The sequence below is a fragment of the Hyperolius riggenbachi genome, chromosome 10 (genome assembly GCF_040937935.1).
Source record: "Hyperolius riggenbachi isolate aHypRig1 chromosome 10, aHypRig1.pri, whole genome shotgun sequence".
Taxonomy (NCBI): Eukaryota; Metazoa; Chordata; class Amphibia; order Anura; family Hyperoliidae; genus Hyperolius; species Hyperolius riggenbachi.
Window position 1 is genome coordinate 68,875,935 of NC_090655.1, and position 21,623 is coordinate 68,897,557.

Below are 21,623 nucleotides of genomic sequence, written 5' to 3' on the forward strand. Positions count from 1 at the left end.
GTCGCCCTGCCCAAGAAACGGCCCTGTATGTGTTTAACATAATTCCACAATATTGTTGTGTAGTACCGTATTTTTTGGACCATAGGATACTCCAGACTATAGGATGCTCCTTGGTTTAATGGGCAAAAACCAGAGGGAAAATATTTACCTGGTGCTTCCATGGTCCACGGGCATCTTGCTGCTGCTGCTTCTCTCGCTCATTCTGTATCCATAGTGCCGGTTGTATGTGTAATGGCACGGCCAGGAAGTGGTGGCTCTGAGGGGGAAGGAGTGAGCAAGAGAAACAACTGATCGCTGCGGGCTCCCACGATGAGGTGAGAGATCCACGCGGCTATCGTCAATTACATTTAGGCCCTGGTTCGTACTGCGAGAGCTAACTAATCTCCATTGATCTCCAGCTTGGAAGAAACTTGGCAAATCGGCTCAATGTTCTTACCTCTTCTTTCCTTAGAAATTGATACCCTAAAAGGTGAAAATTTCCATCTAAATGCTCTCCAGCAGCAGAAGATGAGAGCCCAGAGGGAGCTGGGGGGACTGCAGCAAACTCTGAGAGGTGACTTGTCATTGTGGGTCTGTTAAAAGGGAAGACAGCGACTTGATATGATCAGCAAATGACCCCACCATGTACGGTTCTTGTACCACAGATCTGGAAGAGGAGATCAGTGCTGCTGTTTCTACTACAAGGAGTCTACAGGAAGAGAAAGTCCTCATCAGCCAGAAGCCTCAGAACGATGCAGAATGCCTCAGGTGAGAGATTCCAGAACTCACTCTATGTGAAATTCAGTTACACCAGAAGTGGATCATGTGCAGCCACTAATCAGAATTCGGAGTTTACCAATTAGCAGGCAGGCGTGCAAGTTTACCAGCTGTTGGCTAATTATGAGTAGTCCCCGATTCTGATTAAGCTTTGCACAATTACATTTCCAGTCAACCTGAAAATTGTACGATTAACAAATTGTTTAGTCTTCACTAGTGATAATTAATACGTTGCTGCTTATTCGAACTGGGCCAATAATGAGCAGTATACTGCTGAGTCAGTGAGGTGCTAAGAATTTAGAGTTGATGCAAATGTATGCAGCTTGAATCTGGACCAGTGAGATCACAGCATCAGCATACATCCATAAAATTAGTTTAAAACTTTTGTATCAACTTTTTTTTCTTTCTTGCATCTCATTGACCATGCCTTCTGCTTAAGAACTTATCACAGATACCTGTTGATCATTTGCAGGCATCAGTACTTTTTTTTTTTTTCCTTCCTGATCCTGAGTTTTGAGTATTTTCTGAAAACTGAGGAAAGCACTGCGTTCCCTGGTCAGCAACTACATAATCCTCTCAGGGAGCACAGCAAGGGCGAACAGGGGCCCAGGATGGATAAAACTTAGTTAAAAGCACAATAAAATAAGAGGTGGCTCACCTCTCCAATGACAGCCTTGAGAGGCGTCCCTGGCCATCTGGCTTGTTTGAAGTGGCACTGTTACTGGCCTGAGGAAGTAGGCGAGACCCACGAAACGCATTGCCTGTGCAAATAAAAAGCGACATATTGCGCTATTGGACTCCTGTTGTCTCTGTGCTTTTTCCTAAGGTGATCCTTCACCTCTCCCCCCACTTGGCATCTTAGAAAGGTGCCTCTTGTAGGTTCGCCATCCCCAAACTTTGTACCCACCCACTCACACCACCCACACATTCTGACGTCACCATAACTAAAAACTACTTACTCCGCCCACAGACACTCCCACCTAAGCTCTGCCCTCATATAATTGCCTGATCAGTTTACATTGCAAACAGAAACAGCAACAACCGACTGGATTCAGACAAAGACAACAGTCATCACTCTACACACATGCTCACCTGCTACACCCATCCAGGGGCTTTGCTTGGTGCTGGAAAATCCTGTGTGCCAAGAAGGCAAGTATAATGGGACATAATCTTCCCTCAGCTCTCCAAACCTATTTAGGCAGAGTTCCTCCTGAACTCACTCTTACTATAGTTATACAGCATGCCACACAAATTCCCATTGCTGGTGCTGGACACCTTTAAATAACAGTGACAGGATACTCAACTGCAGCCTGGTTCCTTATGACAGTCTTAAAGGACAACTGTAGTGAGAGGATTATGGAGGCAGCCATATTTATTTCCTTTTAAGTGATGCCAGTTGCCTTGCAGCCCTGCTTGTCTATCTGGCTGCAGTAGTGTTTGAATCAGACCAGAGACAAGCATGCAGCTAATCTTGTCAGATCTGACAATGTCAGAAACACCTGATCGGCTGCATGCTTGTTCAGGGTCTATGGCTGAAAGTATTAGAGGCAGAGGATCAGCAGGGCTGCCAGCTAACTGGTATTGCTTATAAGGAAATATGGCAGCTTCCATATACCCCTCACTACAGTTGTCCTTTAGTAAGGCAGCAAGTAAATCTCCTGTGTGCCAGTTTTTGGGTCATGCTATAGCTAAGTCCTCGGTGATGCGTTGCAGCAAACAACAACAACAAACAATTATTTTTGCAAAGGGCTTTTCTCCCATAGGACTCAAATGGCGTAGGTATGAGTCAAATCATTACATAGTTGTGGGGTGGAATGTGCTGCAGAGGAAAATGCTATGCGTTCATAAATGCCAGTTTAGTGGGAGGAAGGGTATTAAGACATTTAGAAGTCTAGACAGGCTTCAAGAATTGTAGTAAACATGACCGTGAGACAGATGAAAATAAACAGCTGCAAAGTAAACTGTAGTAAAAAATTGAAGTCCGTCATATTCATGTTACTTAAAACAGCCAATTATGGTGCCAATATTCTTTGCGCTTGGTTTTCAAAACAAGTCCCTGTGTGTCAGGCTGTTATTGTAATATCAAAGGTTCATGTTTTTAGTCCTGGTCAATTCTCAAGAAATGTAAGACTTGTTTAGCCGTAATTTTTGCCCATTTTATAGTAGCTTTTAAAAAATGAAATCTATAATATACCCCTTCTGATCTTCCCCATGTGGGTACTTTTTATGCCTAGGCACAACAAAATAGGTCATATTTAGAGCTAAATATATGTTTGACGTGAAATATGCACTTTCTGAGTGCTGTGTTGATTAGGCAGAGAGCTATTGTAGGATACGTCTTTAATGTCAAGCCTTAAAAAGTGGTAGTGTTCTTATGACTAAGTGTGCTTCAGATAACATTAAATGAGGCTGTGATCAATAATGCAGTTTATTTCTACTACAAATTTTCCTTCTAGTCCAACATGCAATGTTACCTGCTACTACTAGTATACAGTGACAGTTTAACCCTGTAGAAGTAGCTTGAGCAGAGACCAAGACAGACTGTTACTTGCTTACTATTAGTATAAGCAAGGCCGGATGTATACTGCCCCTAGGCCAAGTATGTTGTGGCTCTCCTTCCATGTACAGCAGCCCCTCCCTTTCCATGTGCAGCCCCCTCTTCCATGTGTTACATCTATGTACTGCAGCTCCATTCTTTCATGTACATTTCCCTTGGGCATCACCTTCAGTTGCAGCCTTCTCTTTCTTTTTTTTCACTATTCAAAGCTTTATTGAGCAAGAAATTCAAAAAGTACAGGCATCTCAGTGTCAAAAAAGGCACATATACAGCTTCGTGAAAACATAGATAGGTTAATTGTGTCCTAGGCTGATAGACATTTTAAGCAAGGTTGAGGCTGACTATAAGGTAGCCTGGAGTCTCCATGCCCCATCAATAGGGTATCCAAACCAAGCTGAGTGGTGATGGGAAAGGGTAGACCCAGGAAGAAAGAGTAGAAGAGAAGAGAATATACGAGAGTTTAGAAGAGGTTGGTGCTTCTCAGCCAGATGCGGGTAGCATAACTTGGAGGGTGTGTAGGTGCTAAACCTACGAATGCGATGGGACTATGAGCCCACTCTCTGTTGAAAGTCGTCTGAGAGTTTGAAGTGGTGCCAGACTGCCCAAATGGTATTGAATTTTTCAAGTTTATCTGCAGCTGCTGACACCAGCCCCTCCATTTCTGCGATTGCATCCACCCTACGGACCCACTTAGTGGGAGACGGAGGGGTGGGAGATTTCCAATGGAATGGGATGAGTGCCCTTGCGGCGTTGATCAAATGAATTAGAAGGGATTTCTTATAGGCTCTGATGGAGGATTTGGTATCATGCAGCAGAAGACAAGCTGGGGTAAATGGGATTTTGTCGGTTGTGATGTGTTCCATTAAGGAGTGGATTGATTTCCAAAAATTGTGTATGACTGGGCATTCCCAAAAGATGTGAACAAGAGTCCCTCCAGAGGCTCCACATCTCCAGCACTGATCTGGGAGAGAGGGGAAAATTTTGTGTAAAACATGGGGCGTCTTATACCAACGTGTTATAATTTTATAGCCAAGTTCCTGGGTGTTAGAGTTTAGTGAGCCTTTATGGTTGAAGAGGATGATTTGTTGCCATCTATCATTGTCAAATTTTAGCTTCAGATCTCTTTCCCATTTGGTGTTTCCGTCCCAGTTTGCCCCGAGCAAGATTTGATATAAGGAGGACACCAGGTGTCTATGGGGGCCTTCGCTAACCACTACATTTTCAAATGGGGTGAGTGGTTTAGGCCAGACTTTCTTAATTTGACCACTATTGAGATAGTGGGAGATCTGAAGGTATTGCCACCAAGTCAGGGGGGAAAGGGTCTCTGGTGTTGAATTGAGATCAGTAAGTGTTTTGATTCTACCATTACTAATGAAATCTTTAACCCGAGGGGTTGGGGTGGTTAGAGAGGAAGGGGATCTCAAGAGCTGGAGAGAACTCAGGGTTGTATATCAGGGGGGTCAGTTTGCTTGGAAATGAGGTCAACCCAAATTTTAAAGAGTGTTTCCGTAAGCAGGTAATTGCTGCGTCAATTAATGGGTTGCCCAGAGTTCCTCTTGTATGTTTGCTAGGAGGCGCCCAGCCGAGGACTGGGGCCGGAATTGAAGTGAGATCTTGTTCATCTAGAACCCAGTGCTTGGTGTCCAGGTCGTTAGACCATTCCACCACTCTAGCTAGTTGTGATGCGATATGGTATTTAGTTAGGTCAGGGAGACCAAGGCCCCCGCATTCTTTGGGCATGGAGATCACCGCTCTTTTTAATCTGGGTGGTTTATTCCCCAAAATAAATTTGGTGATTTGAGATTGGAGAGAGCGCAGGTAGGATGGAGGAAGTGTAATAGGAAGACATTGGCTGACATAAAGGAACCGAGGAAGCAGGTTCATTTTGACAGATGAAATTCTCCCAAACCAAGAGAGACAGGGTTTTTTGGCCCAGCTGGTCAGATCATCAAAGCGAATTCTGCCCAAAGGTTCAAAGTTCAGGTGAAACAACTCAGACAGTTCACTGGGAATAATGATTCCCAAATATTTCAGGGATGACTTAGACCATTGGAATGGAAAGGACCGCTCACACTGGAGGACCACTTCTGGTGCCAGGGAGATGTTTAACGCCTGGGATTTGGAAAAATTGATCTTAAGATTAGAGAGTAGGCCGAATTCATGGAACCTCTTCATCAAGTTCGGCAGTGAGACTATGGGATCCTGCAAGAAGAACAAGAGGTCGTCGAGCAAATGCCGCAACTAGATATTCGTTTGTCACTATTCTAACACCCCTGACTGAGGGATCCGATCTTAGACAGTTGAGAAAGGGCTCTAGAGTTAGAATGTATATGAGTGCCGAAAGAGGGCAGCCTTGTCTAGTCCAATTTGATATTGCTAGTGGGGACGACAGTACCCCATTTGCTTTAACCCGAGCTGATGGGTTAGAATAGAGTAAACCGATCCAGTGGATCATAGGTTCACCAATGTTAAGGCATGACAGGGTGGCTCGGATGTAGTCCCAGGCCACCCTGTCAAAAGCCTTCTCTGCGTCTGTGGACAGGTCTTCAATCCCTTTTTTTTGGCTAGAGAGATTATGTCAATCGTACGAAAGACGTTGTCTTTGGCCTCCCTCCCAGGGATAAAGCCAGCCTGGTCACCCATTATTGTGTTAGGAACATAGGGTAGTAGCCGGTTAGCGATAATTTTAGCTAGGATTTTTGCGTCCAGGTTCAGCAGTGAGATAGGCCTATAGCTAGCACACTGTTGCGGGTCTTTCCCGTCCTTGGGGATCACAGTAATGTGGGCCTCAAGGAATTGGGGAGATGGGACAGTGGTTGAGTTGGTGGAGTTAAAGGCTGCTGTGAACCTGGGAGCAAGAATGTGGCGAAAGAGTTTATAATACTGGGAGGAAAGGCCATCTGGGCCCGGTGCTTTACCAGCTTTGAGTGTGGATGTAGCCATAAGGAATTCGTCCTCAGATATAGGTGCTGAGAGCATCTCCCTGTCATCAGTGGAGAGGTTAAGGGGGTGACAGAATTTGTTTAAAAAGGCATGCATCTTAGCGGACCTCTCCAGACCTCTGGGATCCGGTGACCCTACAGGGTACAGGTTGTATAACGTCTCATAGAACTGTCTGAATTGCTCCACAATACCCTCCGGTGAGTGGACCTTCCTCTGGGACTTGTCTGTAATAGAGGAGATGTTTGTTTTAAGGACCTGCTTCCTCAGGAACCTGGCTAGAATTCTTCCAGGTTTATTGCCAAACTCATAGGAAATGCGTTTACTCCAACAGATTTTTCTTTTTGCCTCAACTAAGAGGTATCTAGATAAGTATATTCTAGCTGTGGTCAGTTCCTCCATTCTATCTGCAGCTAGGGATTGTTTATGGAGTCTCTCAATCTCATTTACTTTAGCTGTCAAGCTAGCTATGGCCTCTTCTTTTTCTCTTTTGAGCAGGGCACCCAAGCGGATAAGCCTCCCCATGATCACCACCTTGTGTGCTTCCCAGATGGTGAGTTGCGAAGTGTCTGGAGTTTGGTTGATAGTAAAATAATCAGATAATGCAGCAGAGATCTTCTCTGCTCTAGTCTTATCAGCCAGCAGGTGTGGATTTAAACGCCAACACCAGGTTTTGGTCACTCGTTCCGGGAGTTTGAGGGTAACAGAAACTGGGGCGTGATCTGAAATGTTTTAACACCAATTGATGTTGATTGTATCAGGCTCAAGTCTCTTTGGGATACAAAGAGGTAATAGATGCATGAGTGTTTCTTATGAATTTGAGAAAAGAACGTAAAATCCTTTTCTCGTGGGTGGGTGACTCTCCATACATCGACTAAGGATAATTTTTGCAGCTGTATTTGGATAGCCTTCAGAGACCTATAAGATAGGATCGAGGTTCCGTTAGAGCAGTCTATGAGCGGTTCCAATGGGGCATTAAGATCACCTCCCAGAATCAGTATACCTTGCATAAAATTTAGCAGTTTTGATAAGGTGGTGATCAGGAAGGGAGCCTGCTTCACATTAGGGGAGTAAAGGTTAGCTAGTGTAATGATTCTGTTGTCAATTTTGCCTTTCACGAATAGAAACCTTCCCATTGGGTCCTGTTGGACTTCTAGTATGGTGAATGGAATGTTTTGGTTGACAAAAATAAAAACCCCATTCGTCTTAGTTGTATCCAAAGTGGCATGAAATGCATGTGGGAAGCGTTTGTCAAATCTGGTTGGGATATGACCCGAGCGTAGATGTGTCTCCTGTAGGAAGGCAAAATTTGCCTTCTCCCTTTTCAGGAAATCAAATATCATGGTCCTTTTTTTCAGGGGTGTTCATACCATTGACATTTAGTGACACCATTTTTCAGGTTAGAAAACCTGAGCTGGTGGCCTCCATATTTTTAACATGTGTGCCCATGTTCCTAAATATCAGTGCTGGCAGATGCAGGAGCCGTGGGGGTTTGGTTAAGGTGGGTAGGTCAGGAGGGCCCAATCTGTATAGCCACAAGCCTGCACCACCACTTCTCACAGGGAGTGAGATTTCTCTCAAATAGGTGATAGAGACAGACACCAAGGGGTAAGAGGAAAGTGTTGAAAGCAGAAAAAGGAAGAAAAAAGAAAAAAATAGAGTGAAGACAGAGACAGTAACCTATCTAATGTAAGAGCGCCAAGGACAGGCATCCCACGTGAGTACAGTGTGGGGTACTGCACTCACCCAATGTGTGGGTAACCTTCTCAGTGTGTCAGGTATACACACTGTTGCGGGTTGTGGAAAGATACCAAGGGTATAGGAGCTAATCTAATGGGTGTCTACACTGCATAATGCAGAAGGGATTACCTGAGTGGAGATCCTAACATTGAGTGAGCTATAACAGTATAACCTCAATTAACCTAGTGTAGGAGAACAAGCAGGGATAGAGGGGCCTCCCTCTCCCCCCCCTAGACCTGACCTAGAGTTATAGAAGAGAAGCTAACATACATTTAGGAGAGAACCAGCCTCCTAATAGCTAAGTTATATACAGATAAAGTGCAGCATGTATTGAATAGCATGGACTTAATTGGAGAACAAACTCTAGACAATGCAGTATAATAACCATCATCCCCCCCCCCCCCCCCTTCATTTTTGCCCCCACATCATTAGCCCCAAGACCCTTATACAAACATTTGGCAAAGTAACTGAGCGGAACAAAAACAGGTGAGAACATCATAACAAAACTGGGGTCTGCAGATGTTGTTATCTGATGTGTAAGGGGCCCAGAAATGTAGTACGTGAGGCCATCAAAAGCATTATAGCTAAGTCACGCTGGGAGTCCCACATCATAAAGGGGGTCTCGCCCGAAGAGGGGGTGCGTATACTAGGAATGGGGGGGGGGAGGGGAAGGGAGGGAGAAAACTTTTCCAGAGTACCTTATATCAGTCACCGTTGGAGACTTCGGAGGTGCGCGAGGAGATGGAGGGTCTCCTCTGCGACAGTCCGGATTCCAGAGGGGAGCGGGACTGACCAGCTAGTTGGGATGCCGGAGGTACGGAAACGAAATCTCCTGCAGACGCTAACTCGGGGATTGACATCTCACCGTCCCAGTTCGGGATAACCACCGATGACAGGCCCAATTCGGTGCAGAAATCAGACAGGCCGGCAGCTGATCTAAGTATCGCCATGCGATCGCCATGCATCACCGTTAGTGCAAATGGAAATCTCCAGCGGTAGGTATATCCTTTGTCACGCAGAAGTTAAAGTAGCGGTTTGAGGGCTCTTCTCTTGGCAAGAGTGATGGCTGAGAGATCTTGGTATAAAGCAATGAGGTGATCATTGAAGCGAATTTCCTCGTTATTTCTGGCGGCTTTCATGATATCCTCCTTTTGCTTAAATGATTCAAGGCAGCATATGATGTCCCTCGGCTTATCACTTTCTAGGCCCCGGGGTCTCAGCGCTCTGTGGGCCCTGACGAGTGGGATCTCAGAGTCAGCCGGGAGTTCCATGAGGTTTGCAAAGATCGATTGGAGGGCAGGCTCAATCTGCTCTGTGGAGACTGTTTCGGGAAGGCCTTTCACCCGAATGTTGCACCTCCTGCCTCGGTTGTCCAGGTCTTCTAGATGGCGAGAGTGAGCTGCAATTCTAGCGTTCTGCCCTACCGCCAGCCTGTGGAGCATGGTGATTTGCGACCCCTGGGCGGTGTCTGCGGCCTCTAGGGCCTGAAGCCTCACGCTGAAGGCAGCTACATCCTGACGTACCTCTGCTATTGCGGAGTAAAAGGTGGATTTGATGTCCGCTGCCATCGCTTGGAGGTCGTCTAAGGTAAGGGCCGCTTTCTTCTTATCCTTTTGCAGGTTAGAGCCTGTGTTTGGCGGTGACGCATTATTAGAATCTTTAACGGGCGCCATCTTAGTTTTAGATGGGTCCGTGTTAGCGCCGCGGTTTGAGCGGAATATCTCCGGGATAGTAGGTCCCGCTGAAGTTTGCGAGTGTGTTAGGTCTTCCTTTGAGGCAAGCTGTTTGCGGGTGCTCCTCATAGCTCGGGTAGTATCGGGTAAAAGCTGGAAATTAGATGCTTCATGCAGTGGTGACACGAGAGCTCAGAGTTAAGCGGCCATCTTGCTCGGGATCCAAGCCACGCCCCCTGCAGCCTTCTCTTTCATGTCCAGGTGCCCCCTTGGGCTGCAGCCACTCAAGGCCTGGGCCTTTGTGGCCTTTCTAGAAATATATCCCTGAGTATAAGCACAGTGTAAAGGTGGGTACACAGGCAATCATTGTTACCACATGCTATTGGAACCCATTAGCTAGGATGACCGTTCCGGTTCAATACAGCTGAGCAATGTATGTTGTTGCTTTAAGAGTAGGATGTGGGTGTGGTGCTATAGTGTGTGTGGTGTATGATGGAGTGGCTGTCTGTGGGCTGGGTGGGAGGGGGTAAGGTTACATAGTTATTTGGGTTGCAAAAAGACATATGTCCATTGAGGCTATCAATGTATACTGTTGGTGTGGAAGATAACAGCACATGATGCAGTGGTACGGAGCAGAGTAGGAGAAAAATAGGCTCGGCCGAGACAATCCACCAATCCAAATTTCCCGCTGACGCATCAAGGGGATGGAGGGGCATAGTATATACACTAGATTCTTGGCAACGACCACTTGTCTTGGGCTCAGAAAATTTTGCATGTGTACGAGGCTTAAAGCAGTAGGGACAGCCATGCTATCTAAGGAAAAGAAAACTCATATATACTGTAAGTAGAGAACTACTTGTTCTACTTACATAAAATCTGTATTGTACTGTCCACATTTTGATTTCAGTTCATTTTATTTAGTAAGTAAAGAGAATTATGTTTCTGGCATTTGCCATCTTGCTTCCCTCTGAAGCCAATACTGATGTAATTTCCTTCCTTACTTTTTTTCCTTTCTCCTAGAAACTGCACTTTCATAGCTAACTTGCTTTGTAAACACATGTGAGCACAGCACACTGAAGTGCCCTTAGCCAATCCGTGCAGGTCATGAATGTGGGAGGGTTGATGACAAGCTTCCTTCTCGTTGGCAATAGCAAAAAAATAGAGCCAAGTTGCCTGAGATGAGATTTGTTACAGCAGAAACATTTCTGAATAGATTGGAGTGCTTGCAATGCAGGGTCAGGTTGCAGGTTGCATATTAAACACGGAGCAGTGGGTAAATTGAATTTGATTTTGTGGCTATTAAATCTCTCTTTAAGTCTATTAACTAACCATTTCAGGTGCTTTTCCTTAATTAGAAGTGTGTTCTATAGAAGTCCTTATGGTTTTAGTATTTGACTATAGTTCCACTTTAACCACTTAAGGACCAGGGGATTTTCTTCTGATTGGTGCTGCGTGGACTCTCCAGCCCGCAGCACTGATCAGGAAATAGCCAGGGCGATCAGACTCCCCCCCCCCCTTTTTTCCCACTAGGGGGATGTCCTGCTGGGGGGGGGGGGGGGGTCTGATCGCCGCCGGCTTGCTGCGCTTTGCGGGGGACTCTTCATAGCCCCCCTCCGCAGCGTTTTCTGCGCTCCCTACCTCTTCCTCCGTGTATTGCGCAGGACGGATATCCGTCCAGCGCATTGTAGGATAGGCTTCAACCTATTATATGCTGGTCAGAGGCCAGGGATTGCCGATTTGCCTTACGACGCTGCTGCGCAGCAGCGCCGTATAATGTAAACAGCGGGGATTTCTTCCCTGTGTGTTTACATTACGTGTGCGAGCCGCGATCGGCGGCTCGCACACTGTTCATGGGGATACCCTCCGTGAACTGGCACGGAAATGCCGCTAGAACCCATGCTATACCACTAATGACCCGCCGACGCCTATCGGCGTTAGGCGGTCGTTAAGTGGTTAAGATGCTGTCTGTGACAGGATTCAACTCCATTCACTTAAAAGTTTATAGTTTTAGTTTGCAAAGAACGTAAATACTGAGTGTTGCTAAGCAGTTGTAATGTGTTGATGAAACCTAACAAAGTGATGCAGGATGTATGTTTGGAAGGAGTGATCCCCTGGGATGAGTGGAAAATAGTTTCTCTCGTTCTGGCCTAGCACTCCTATTTGACTTCCTTTTACCACAAAAGTGGTCTTTTTTTTTTTGTCTATTATACAGAGCAGCCTCCTTCCCACACATCAGGACGTATCACCTTGCAGTCTTTTTTGTTATTTTAACTTCCCCACCCGCCTTGAATCCAAATTTGTCATGGCAGAGAGACAGACATTTTATACCCTCTAATGGAGTGCTTCATAATTCAGAATAATTTCGTTTGGATTACTCTGGAGCTCGCCTAGTCCCAATGCCCCGTGCAGTCTTTTAGCGCATATCATTTTACCTAATATTCAATTTGTCACCAGATCCCGTTCCCTTGTGTCACCAGCTGGATTTCAGCTGCGAGCATTTCCAAGTCAATTCTCTGTCAGCTCATTATTATCTCGGCAAATCCTTCTCCTGAACTCGCTTGGTGACAAGTTTCATTTACTTTAAACCCCGAGAAATGAGTTTTACTTTTCTGTGTGTGTGAGCGGACGAGCCATTTTCCACTCCGCTCTATATTTAATTGTAATATTTACATTTTAATCAAAGTGACTCTATTTTAAAAGTGAACTCCTACACGCAGTTGACATTTGCTTAAATCATTTTGTCCTTCGTTGGAGACAGAATGGCTTGCGGCTGCAGGATAAAGGATTGTTTTAGCGAAGGTTAAGTCTCTTAGCCGCATACGAACGTGAGAGTCTTTGCCCAGGTGGCGCAGGAAGGTTTGGGGGCGAGAAGACTTATGGGGTCAGAATTTTTAATCAGGAATTTTGTTTATGACTCTAAAAATATAGAGAGACGTGGCTCAGAATGCTGATCGAGACGCAAAAGAGAACCGGTAACCATTTCAGAAGTCAAAGAGAATGAAATACAACTCGGTTCTTACAAATCTTATCAAGAAATAGGTCCACTAGACCTGAACCAGTGTTTTATATTAGCGATGGATTGCCTTAGGGCCACAGCTCATGCAGTTTTGAGAACTATTTGCCATTGAATTTTATGTTAAGTTTTGTAAGCAGGAAATATCAATCTTGTGAGCGGAATATTTCATGGTAAATGGGTTTCTATAATAACAGTTCTCTTGCCGGTTTTCCCCCAATACGGTATTAACCGTGTGTTGCGGAGTGCTCTGGGGTGTCCAAAGATTCTAAGAATTGGCTTTCGCCTTTCCTTTAACACTTTTTTTTAATCTTTATATTGATTTAACAATTTTAATTTGTATCCTAACCCCCAAGGGGCAGCAGTCCTCAAATAACTGAATAAAGAGTGCCCGGCTAGTAAGCAAATTGTTGTCCTAACCTAATAATTTTATGGGTCAGAATAACACGAGTAACAGAAGGTAATGGCTTTAATGGCTATCTGTTTTGGTAATCATAGAACACTTTCAAAGTACAAGCGGTAGTTCACCGGGCTTTCAAAGGGGCCGTGTGCCTAGAAAGCTTGCTGTGATTTCCACCACAGCCAGCCATTAAAAAAGCATTATAGACCAAAGTGCACAGCAATCCTGATGGCCAGAAACGCTCCTTTCAGTTTGTATGATTCTGTGCTTGATAGGCTTGGTCACTGTGTTATATTCAAAGGGTTTTGCAGGGGAACAAAAATACATCTTTCCTTAGTATTTTCTTCTAATTAGAATAAACCTGCCATTTTTATTTCATCATTATTATTATTCAGTATTTTTATAGCTCCAGCATCTTCCGCAGCGCTGTACAGAGTAATATTTTCTTGTCACGTAACTGTCCCTCAGAGGAGCTCACAATCGAATCCCTAGCATAGTCCTATGTTTATGTATGTATCGAGTAGTGTATATATCATCCGCTCCATCATCAGTCTCCCAGCGGCAATTGCCCATAGGAGACTGTTAGACGGCGAAACCGACGTCTATTTACATAGTACAGTGCTGTGATCTACGGCAGCGCTATACTTGGGACAGCCGTGTGACACGGCTATCCCCTTGGGAGGCTCAGAAGCGATCGGCTGCTGTGATTGGCTGGCGGGGGGGGGGGGAGGGGGTTATATAAATAAAAAAAATAACATTTTATTAAAAAGAAAAGATAAATAAATAAACAAAAAACAAACACCACAGCAGTGATCAGGGCCCACCAACAGAAAACTCTGATGGTGGGCAGAAAGTGGGGAGTCACTTGTGTGCTAAGTTGTACGGCTCTGCAGCGAGCCCTTAAAGCTGTGGTGGTCTAAATATTAAAAAATAGCCTGGTCACTAGGGAGGTGTAAGCCCAGGGTCCTCCAGAGTGTAAAGAGGCACTGCAGCGTCATATAGTAGAATGTAATACATTATTTAGGATGCCCAACTTAACATAAATTATCCTGGTTTCAGCTTCAGGAACACTTCCTATAGCTAAATCTGTCCAACTACCAAAACACTAAGCCGCACTAAGTCATTCCCTTCAACTTACTCTATGCCCACATGTGCCTTAGGTGCTCCTCCCCCACCCCCATGTCACATCTGTTCTCCTGTGCCTTCAGCGTCCCCTTATTTCCCCACACTGTGTCACCTCTGTCCCCCTGTACCCTCAGTGTACTGCAACAAAATGTAATTTTTGGCCAGATCATGTGCGTCCATTACCACCTCTCCTTGCTGCTCCTATGTGCTTTATTTTTTTACTTTTGTTTCTGAGCAGAGCACAGAGTGTTGTTTGGCATGGAAGGGGCGGTGAGGTTGGAGGTGGGGAACAGGCAGATCAGAGCCAGTGAGAAGGTGGGGAAGGGGCTGTACACAGGAGTTCCTCTCCTGCAAGGGACATCCCTTCACCATTAGTCTGCTGCGAAAAACTGCTTGCCACCAGATTCGGGGGGAGTCTAGCCCGGCAAAGGGGGAACTGAGAGCGGCGTGGATGGCACACAGAGGCATGTCCTTCAGATGGGAACATCCCTCTGTGTCCTGCTTTTTACATTAAAAACTGCCTCGGGTACACTTTAATATCCGACTACAGAGAATTGTTAAGTGCTAGTGAAGTAGTAGTCATGCGATAACTGCAGTCTGAAATGTTTGCAATAATTTCAGGCTGTGCTGGTTTTATTATAAGCAGATTTTACTTCAGGCATGTACATGCAGTTGCAGTAGCATAAACAATTATAGCCGCCAATTTAAAGCAAACCTGATGCAATGAAACTTATGATATTCTGAATTGTATGTGTAGTACAGCTAAGAAACAGAACATTAGTAGCAAAGAAAAGGGTCTCATATTGTTTTCCAGTACAGGAAGAATTAAAAAAAAACTTCAGTCCTGTTGTCTGAAGAACTTAAACAGCCAAGAAAAAGTGAGGGACACCTTGAGATAAGGTTTTACTGCAGAAAAGTTCAAAGGGTCATTAGCTCTGCTCTGTTTTATAGCTTAAAATACATTGTGGTTTGCAAACTGCAAATATGACCGAATGATACAATGTTATGGAGAAAAAAAGATATATAACTGAAAATAAAAATATAAGACTCTCTTTTTTGCTACTAATGTTCTATTCGTTATCCGCACGACACATACAATTCGTTATATCAAGTTTCATATTTTCTTGGTATTTAGTTCACTTAAAGAGAACCCAAGGTGGCATTTTCGGCGGCAGATTGTCGCTAGCCTGGCGGTATTTTGCTGGGGTGACAGCAGTGGGGGGGGGGGGGGGGAATGGGCTGGAGGCTGAGGGCACAGTGACACAGATGCATGTCATTGTACACAGGACATGCCTCTATGTCCTATTAAGATTTGAAAATGCCGCCTCGGGTTCTCTTTAAGCAGGGCGCAGACTTCCACTATTGCGGTGCGGAATCGCCTGGATTCCACCGCTGATGAAATCGCATGCGGATGCGATTCCCCATGCGTTTTTTGCCGCGAATTTGCATGCCAATTCGCATACATGAGGGTATATGCAATTTTAACCACGTCACTACTGCCTGTGTGAATTTACATTGGTACCTATGCGAATTCGCGGCAAAAAACGATTCGCATGCATTCCACTCGCAGGCGAATTCTGCAGCTCTTTTGTGCGTTTTTTCACCGCTGAAAAAACGCACCTCAACAACGCTACAGTGGAAACAGGCCCATCCACTTGCATTACATGTGCGAATCCGCATGCGTTGGACGCATGCGGATTCGCGATAGTGGAAACGAGCCCTTAAAATCATTTTGTCGCATAGCACATTACTTGCATACTTGCATTACGACACATATAATAAAAGTCAATGAGTTGCTTATGTTTCAGGATTTATTATTATTATTTTTTTTTGCATGTTCTGCTAAATACACAGTACAGCCGTACTAATTATTAGCAGAGAAATGGCACAAATAAAGAAATTAAAAATGTGGTAAAATAAATCGAAGCACTTGAAGCCTCTAAATTAATTGGCTGCTAAAGGGTTAAGTCATCCTTCACACCAGTACAGAAGCTGATGTTAAGTCAGGTTCGTGGCGGAGGCGTCTCTACAATCAATCCTCTTACACTTATACCAGGAATTAGAAGCAGCAGAATGTAGAGTGACCGCTTTCTATAGGCTGTATAGAATGCACAGTCATGTTTACAATCAATGGTACTCTTCCACGATAGCAAATAATAATGTTATGATCATTTATTCTGCTTCCACTTAGACTGAAGAAAGAGCTGGAGTTGTACAAAAATGATGATTTGAAGGATATGTATGAATCTCTTTGCACAGAGATAGACTTCCTGCAGCAGGTACGTCGCACTCCTATTGATCTGGGAAATGGAGACTGACTTTTGGGTACAGCATTTATCTTGCATTATACCACAGATTCCAGGCTTGTTGTTCTATAGGAAGCTAATTGTAGGTGTGTGGCCATCCGCCTTGTCTGATTGTATTCTCTCGCCGAAGCTGTTATTACCTGTATGCAACAGCACTCCAGCCTGTACGCCGCATGGAAAAGAGAATAAAGTGCCATCACTTGCTTTCCATATTAGCTCTCATCTGAAAAAGATTTGACCGGTTTCCTCTTTGTCTTCAGTTGGCATTAAAAAAAAAAGCCAGGGAGATTAGTAATATTTAAATCGCAAGGTAACACATTGTTGGTGGAAACTAGATCTAATATTTGAATGGTAGTTTTTGGACTAGCACTACTGTTAGTGCAGACTAAAGGGTGGCCAAACATTGTCAGATGGCCACAAGATTCAACCACCCCTGTACCCGTCTGCACCCCATGACCCCGCCGCACTGACATCACATACATGGGCGGGGTTCCCATGTTCAGGCGCTGCTGGCAAAGAAGAAGGACACGGGACACAGGAAGAGGTGCACCAGTAGGATAGGTGAGCCCACAACACTCGCCAAGGTCCGGCGGAGGGGGTTACACTGTTTACATGGGGGTGACTCTGGAGTCTGTCATGAAACAGTACGCCGCTTATCCGACAGAGCCCTTCCAAGCGAGATCCTTCCAGCACGCTGGAACGATTGTTTTAATGTAAGCCGGTAATCAAGGTGACAATTGGGCGGCCATGTAGCCAACCTCAATCTCTGCCAGATTTGATCGTTGTCATCGGATTGGCCAGAAATCAGTGCGGAAAATCGAGTGATGTATGGCAGTCTATTTAAAGTGAAAATCCGGTCTTGCTGAAAAATCGTTTTAGTTAAGCTGTGCATTGCTAGCATTACTTTGCTAACATTATTTCAGTTTGCTTACCTTGTTTTTTTAGCACAGAAAATGGTAATTCCTTGTGAATCAATTTCATTATATGTGCTGTTATCTGGTTATAGGTACTACACTGAGCAAATATTTTGATGGTGACATGAATGCTGAGTTTTTACATTTTTCTATGATCATGATCCATTCTTGCCTTGTTAGTGCTTGGAGATGATTGCAATTTGTTGGATTCTGTATGGCGTCCCACTTTTTGACATTAGACCACAGGTTCTCTATGGGATTGTGGTCTGGGAAAATTCCTGGCCATGAGTCCAAAATGTTGTGGTCATCTCTAAGTCAATTTGCCTTTTGCCTTGTGATATGGTTTTCCGTCATGCTGGATTGTTGGGTAAAGATGCTCTTGGAGGAATTCTGATACTGTTATTCGTGGCAGTGCTCCTGGATAGAAACCTGAGTGATCTAGAGTCCTCTAGATGAGAAGCAACCCCACACATAAATTCTCAGAATGCTTCACTGTTGGTTTGGCACTGGACTCATTGTGGCATTCTCATATTATAATTTTCTTCTATTGGCAATTGCTCTTCCAGATGCCTCAAACAGCTGGAAGGTAGATTCATAACTGAGAAACTAACTTTGCCCCAGTCTTCTGTTGTCCAACCCTTGTACTTCCTATTAAATTTAAGTTTGTTCTTATTTTTCTTGTAGGGAAGTACATTTGCTGCCTTGCTGAGTCAAAGCCACTGTCCAAAAGTCTTCCCCTCACTGTGTATGCAGGTGTGCTCACCCACTTGCAGCCAGTATTGAGCAAACTTTGCTTTATGGGCAACACGATTCTGTGGTGGACTTTTCAAGTGGAGATGGTCCTGGTGCTTGCAGGACATTTTTGTATGTTCTAAAGCTTCTTTAAAGTGTACCCAAGGTGATGTGACAAGATGAGATAAACATGTATGTACAGTGCAAAACATATTACTGTATATACTCGCATATAAGCCGACCCGCATAAAAGCCACTTTTCTTACAGAAACCAGGAAAACGTGATTGACTTGCATATAAGCCCCCCCCCCCCACCACCACCACCACCACTACCATCATCACCCCTCGATAGTATAAACAGCTAGGTGTGTCTTTAGTATGAAAAATCCCCCCTACTCAGTATAAATAGCCATATGTGACCCCTGTGTTAGGCATTCCCCATAGCCAGATGGTAGTCCCCACATAGCCAGATGTGCCCCCAGTATTAGGTAGGCCCCCCATAGTCAGATGAGCCCCCTGTATCAGGCAGCCGCCATAGCCAGATGTAATACCTGTTACTGTATTAGGCATCTCCCCCCACATGGGTAGCCAGCTGTTCCCCCTGCATTAGGAACCCCCCATAGCCAGATGAGCCCCTTATATTAGGAATGCCCCTCCTTGGGCAGCTCTGCCCCCTGTATAAGGCCGCAAGGTACAGTAGATACCCCCTCCACCAGGCGTGGACTGGCCCGGGGGGATGGGTGCCGTTTTTCCCCCCGGGCCGCCGCCTCATTAAACAATTAGGGCCGCCAGCTTAGTGCAGGAACGAAAATAGAATTTCAGCCCCGCCCCCAGCTCGCTCTTACCAGCCACAAATTGCAGGGCATTGGCTCAGCACTTTCTCCTCTTGGTGTGCTGCTTCTTCATTGGCTGCAGGCAGTGCCCTAGTAATGTACTCCACCCCCGGAAGTGAAGCTGAATCGTAGCAAACACACTGCAGACACATGTAGCAGCTAGATAGCGTGCAATGAGCCCGGCCAGCCCACTGTAAGTTGCTCTTTTTCTGTCAGTGAACGTGGGTCAGGACTCCCTCCCTGGATTACTAGCAATCTCATGCTTTTTTATTTGCAAAATAGCTAGGAATCATTCAAAAGTAAAAGTATTCCTTACAACCTTGGAAAAGATCCGACCTCCTATAGATGCAGGCTGGTACAGCTACTACTGGGTGCCTGGGCTGCTGCAGGAAGCTGGATGGCATAATACAATGTAATGTCAGGTTGCAGGGACACACAGACTGCTCAGCTGGCTTGCAGTCTGTCCTTGTCTCCACCTGAACTGCTGACCCTGTACTGTGCTTTTCACTTGTACTGGGCTCCCTCCCCCACAGATAAGGAACGGACAAACGGCCTGGCACTTGGCAAGGCTGCATGTCTGTGAGATGAGACTGAAGGTGATGTTATTGGGGACAGGCAAAAATGGCGCACAGCGCCAATAGTGTCAGAATGGCGCTGCACTTAAAACGATATTTATCGTTTTATGTTTTTTTTTTTTGCAGGGATCGGGCTGGAGGAGAGGCAGCGGGCTGGCAGCGGGGGTCGGGCTGGAGGAGAGGCAGCGGGGGTTGGGCTGGAGGAGAGGCAGCGGGCAGTAGGCTGGCAGCGGGGGTCGGGCTGGAGGAGAGGCAGCGGGGTGGAGGGAGTAGGATTAGGTAGCATGTGTATACATTACCTTGTCCCAGCCGGCGATCGCTCCTCACTTCACAGCTTGCACGAGTCCTGCATCCAGCCAATCACCATGCGGCTTCAGTTTCCGCATGGTGATTGGCTGGATGCAGGACTCGTGCAAGCTGTGAAGTAAGGAGCGATCGCCGGCCCAGACAATGTAATGTATACACATGCTACCTAATCCTACTCCCTCCACCCCGCTGCCTCTCCAGCCCGACCCCCGCTGCCAGCCTACTGCCCGCTGCCTCTCCTCCAGCCCAACCCCCGCTGCCAGCCCGCTGCCTCTCCTCCAGCCCGACCCCCGCTGCCAGCCGCTGCCTCTCCTCCAGCCCGACCTCCTCTGACTAGCTCCCTGAATTTTTCAATGGCGCACAGTTCTGTTTTATAAAACGCTATTTACCGGTTTAATGTATTTACATTAAAACGGTAAATAGCGTTTTATAATTGGCAGAACGGTGCGCCATTTTTTACTCTCCGCCATTTTTGACTGTATGCGATGTTTTTAGCAGAGGGGAACCGATCCCTCACCTCTCCATCTGATTCTTAGGACACTATCAACAGGAGCAGAAAAATGATAAGCAAGCCTGGAGCAATAGGTCCTAAGGTATGATGGAAACTATGGGGGAAAGGGGGGGGGGGGGGGTATAGTGAAGGGAGCTGCCAGAGCCAAGTTACCAACAGACAAGCAAATACTAAGGTGCCCATACAGATTCAACCAAGAGACAGATCTCTCTCTGATTAGAGAGATATGTTTGCTACCCATACACTATAGGCAGATTCCCAATCCTATTACAGCATTAAATCTTTCAAGAAATGGGTTCTAGACACCGACACTGGCTGCTGCCCCCCCTCCCTCCCCCCCCCAAAAGTTAAGGTGGCCACTAACGGTCCAATTTCTAGCGAAAAATCATTCAAGCGATCAGAAATTCTGATCGGATTAGTAGTAAATAATCTCCATTGGTGGACACAATCGATTATGAATGAGTGAAAAAAATGTTGCCCGAATGAATTTTCGTCAAACCAAAATTTTGATTTTCTTGTTGGTTGTGATAGATAGGAAGCAAAGATTGCTTCGTTGATGGTGTAGTGAACGATTTATTACAATATTTCACTTCCGATCAGAATTTCTGATCGCTCTGTTTTTTCGCTAGAAATTGGACCGTTAGTGGCCACCTTAGATTCCTCTTCCCCGTGCACGTAACTACGTTACCTGTCCGCTGCCCCAAATGTCCTTTACACTTCTGCATTGGCACCCCACATAGCTGCCGGCATTATAACGACATGGGGGGCGTGTGTGACATCTCACATGCGCCCCACGTACTATATGCTGGTTGTAACATGGGACGTGAATGCGTAAGTACAGCAGTCATTCGGCAGACACCTGGTGGCAGGGGATAGGTAAAGTATGTACATGCATAGGCACCAGACGGACATATAACATTTGGAAGGACAGCAGCCAGGGGGTCCATCGCAATCATTGGCAATTCTGTTACGGCCAAGCACCCAATTGTCCATGTTAGCCCGAGATTTCTAAGCATGTCCAATCAAAACATTAGACTCATTTCAGCATGCCATTGGTCGAATAGTCAATTGGGCACGGATCAGCTGATTTTGGCGTGGGCTCTGAGAGCCAAGCGCCGAAACTAGGCGCCCCATAGCAGCAATGCTATGCTGTGTGGGGTGCTTGGCAGTAATTCAGGGCTCTGGTGGCTGTCAGACCCCGAATTACATCTCCCTCCGAGTTGCGACAACTCGGAGGAGGAA

At 45.6% G+C, this 21,623-nt stretch overlaps 1 protein-coding gene across 3 annotated transcripts in view; it reads left to right on the top strand.

The window, feature by feature from the left end:
* The window catches only part of LOC137536002 (pancreatic triacylglycerol lipase-like), a 197,572-nt gene that overhangs the window by 96,936 nt on the left and 79,013 nt on the right, over positions 1 to 21,623 (top strand). For 2 of the 3 annotated variants that reach the window (XM_068257928.1, XM_068257930.1), the window contains exons 5-7: positions 452 to 553; positions 645 to 747; positions 16,396 to 16,483. In XM_068257928.1, coding sequence (XP_068114029.1) covers positions 452 to 553; positions 645 to 747; positions 16,396 to 16,483 — 293 coding nt within the window. The remainder of the gene's footprint in view (positions 1 to 451; positions 554 to 644; positions 748 to 16,395; positions 16,484 to 21,623) is intronic. The other variant, XM_068257929.1, reaches the window with a different exon arrangement.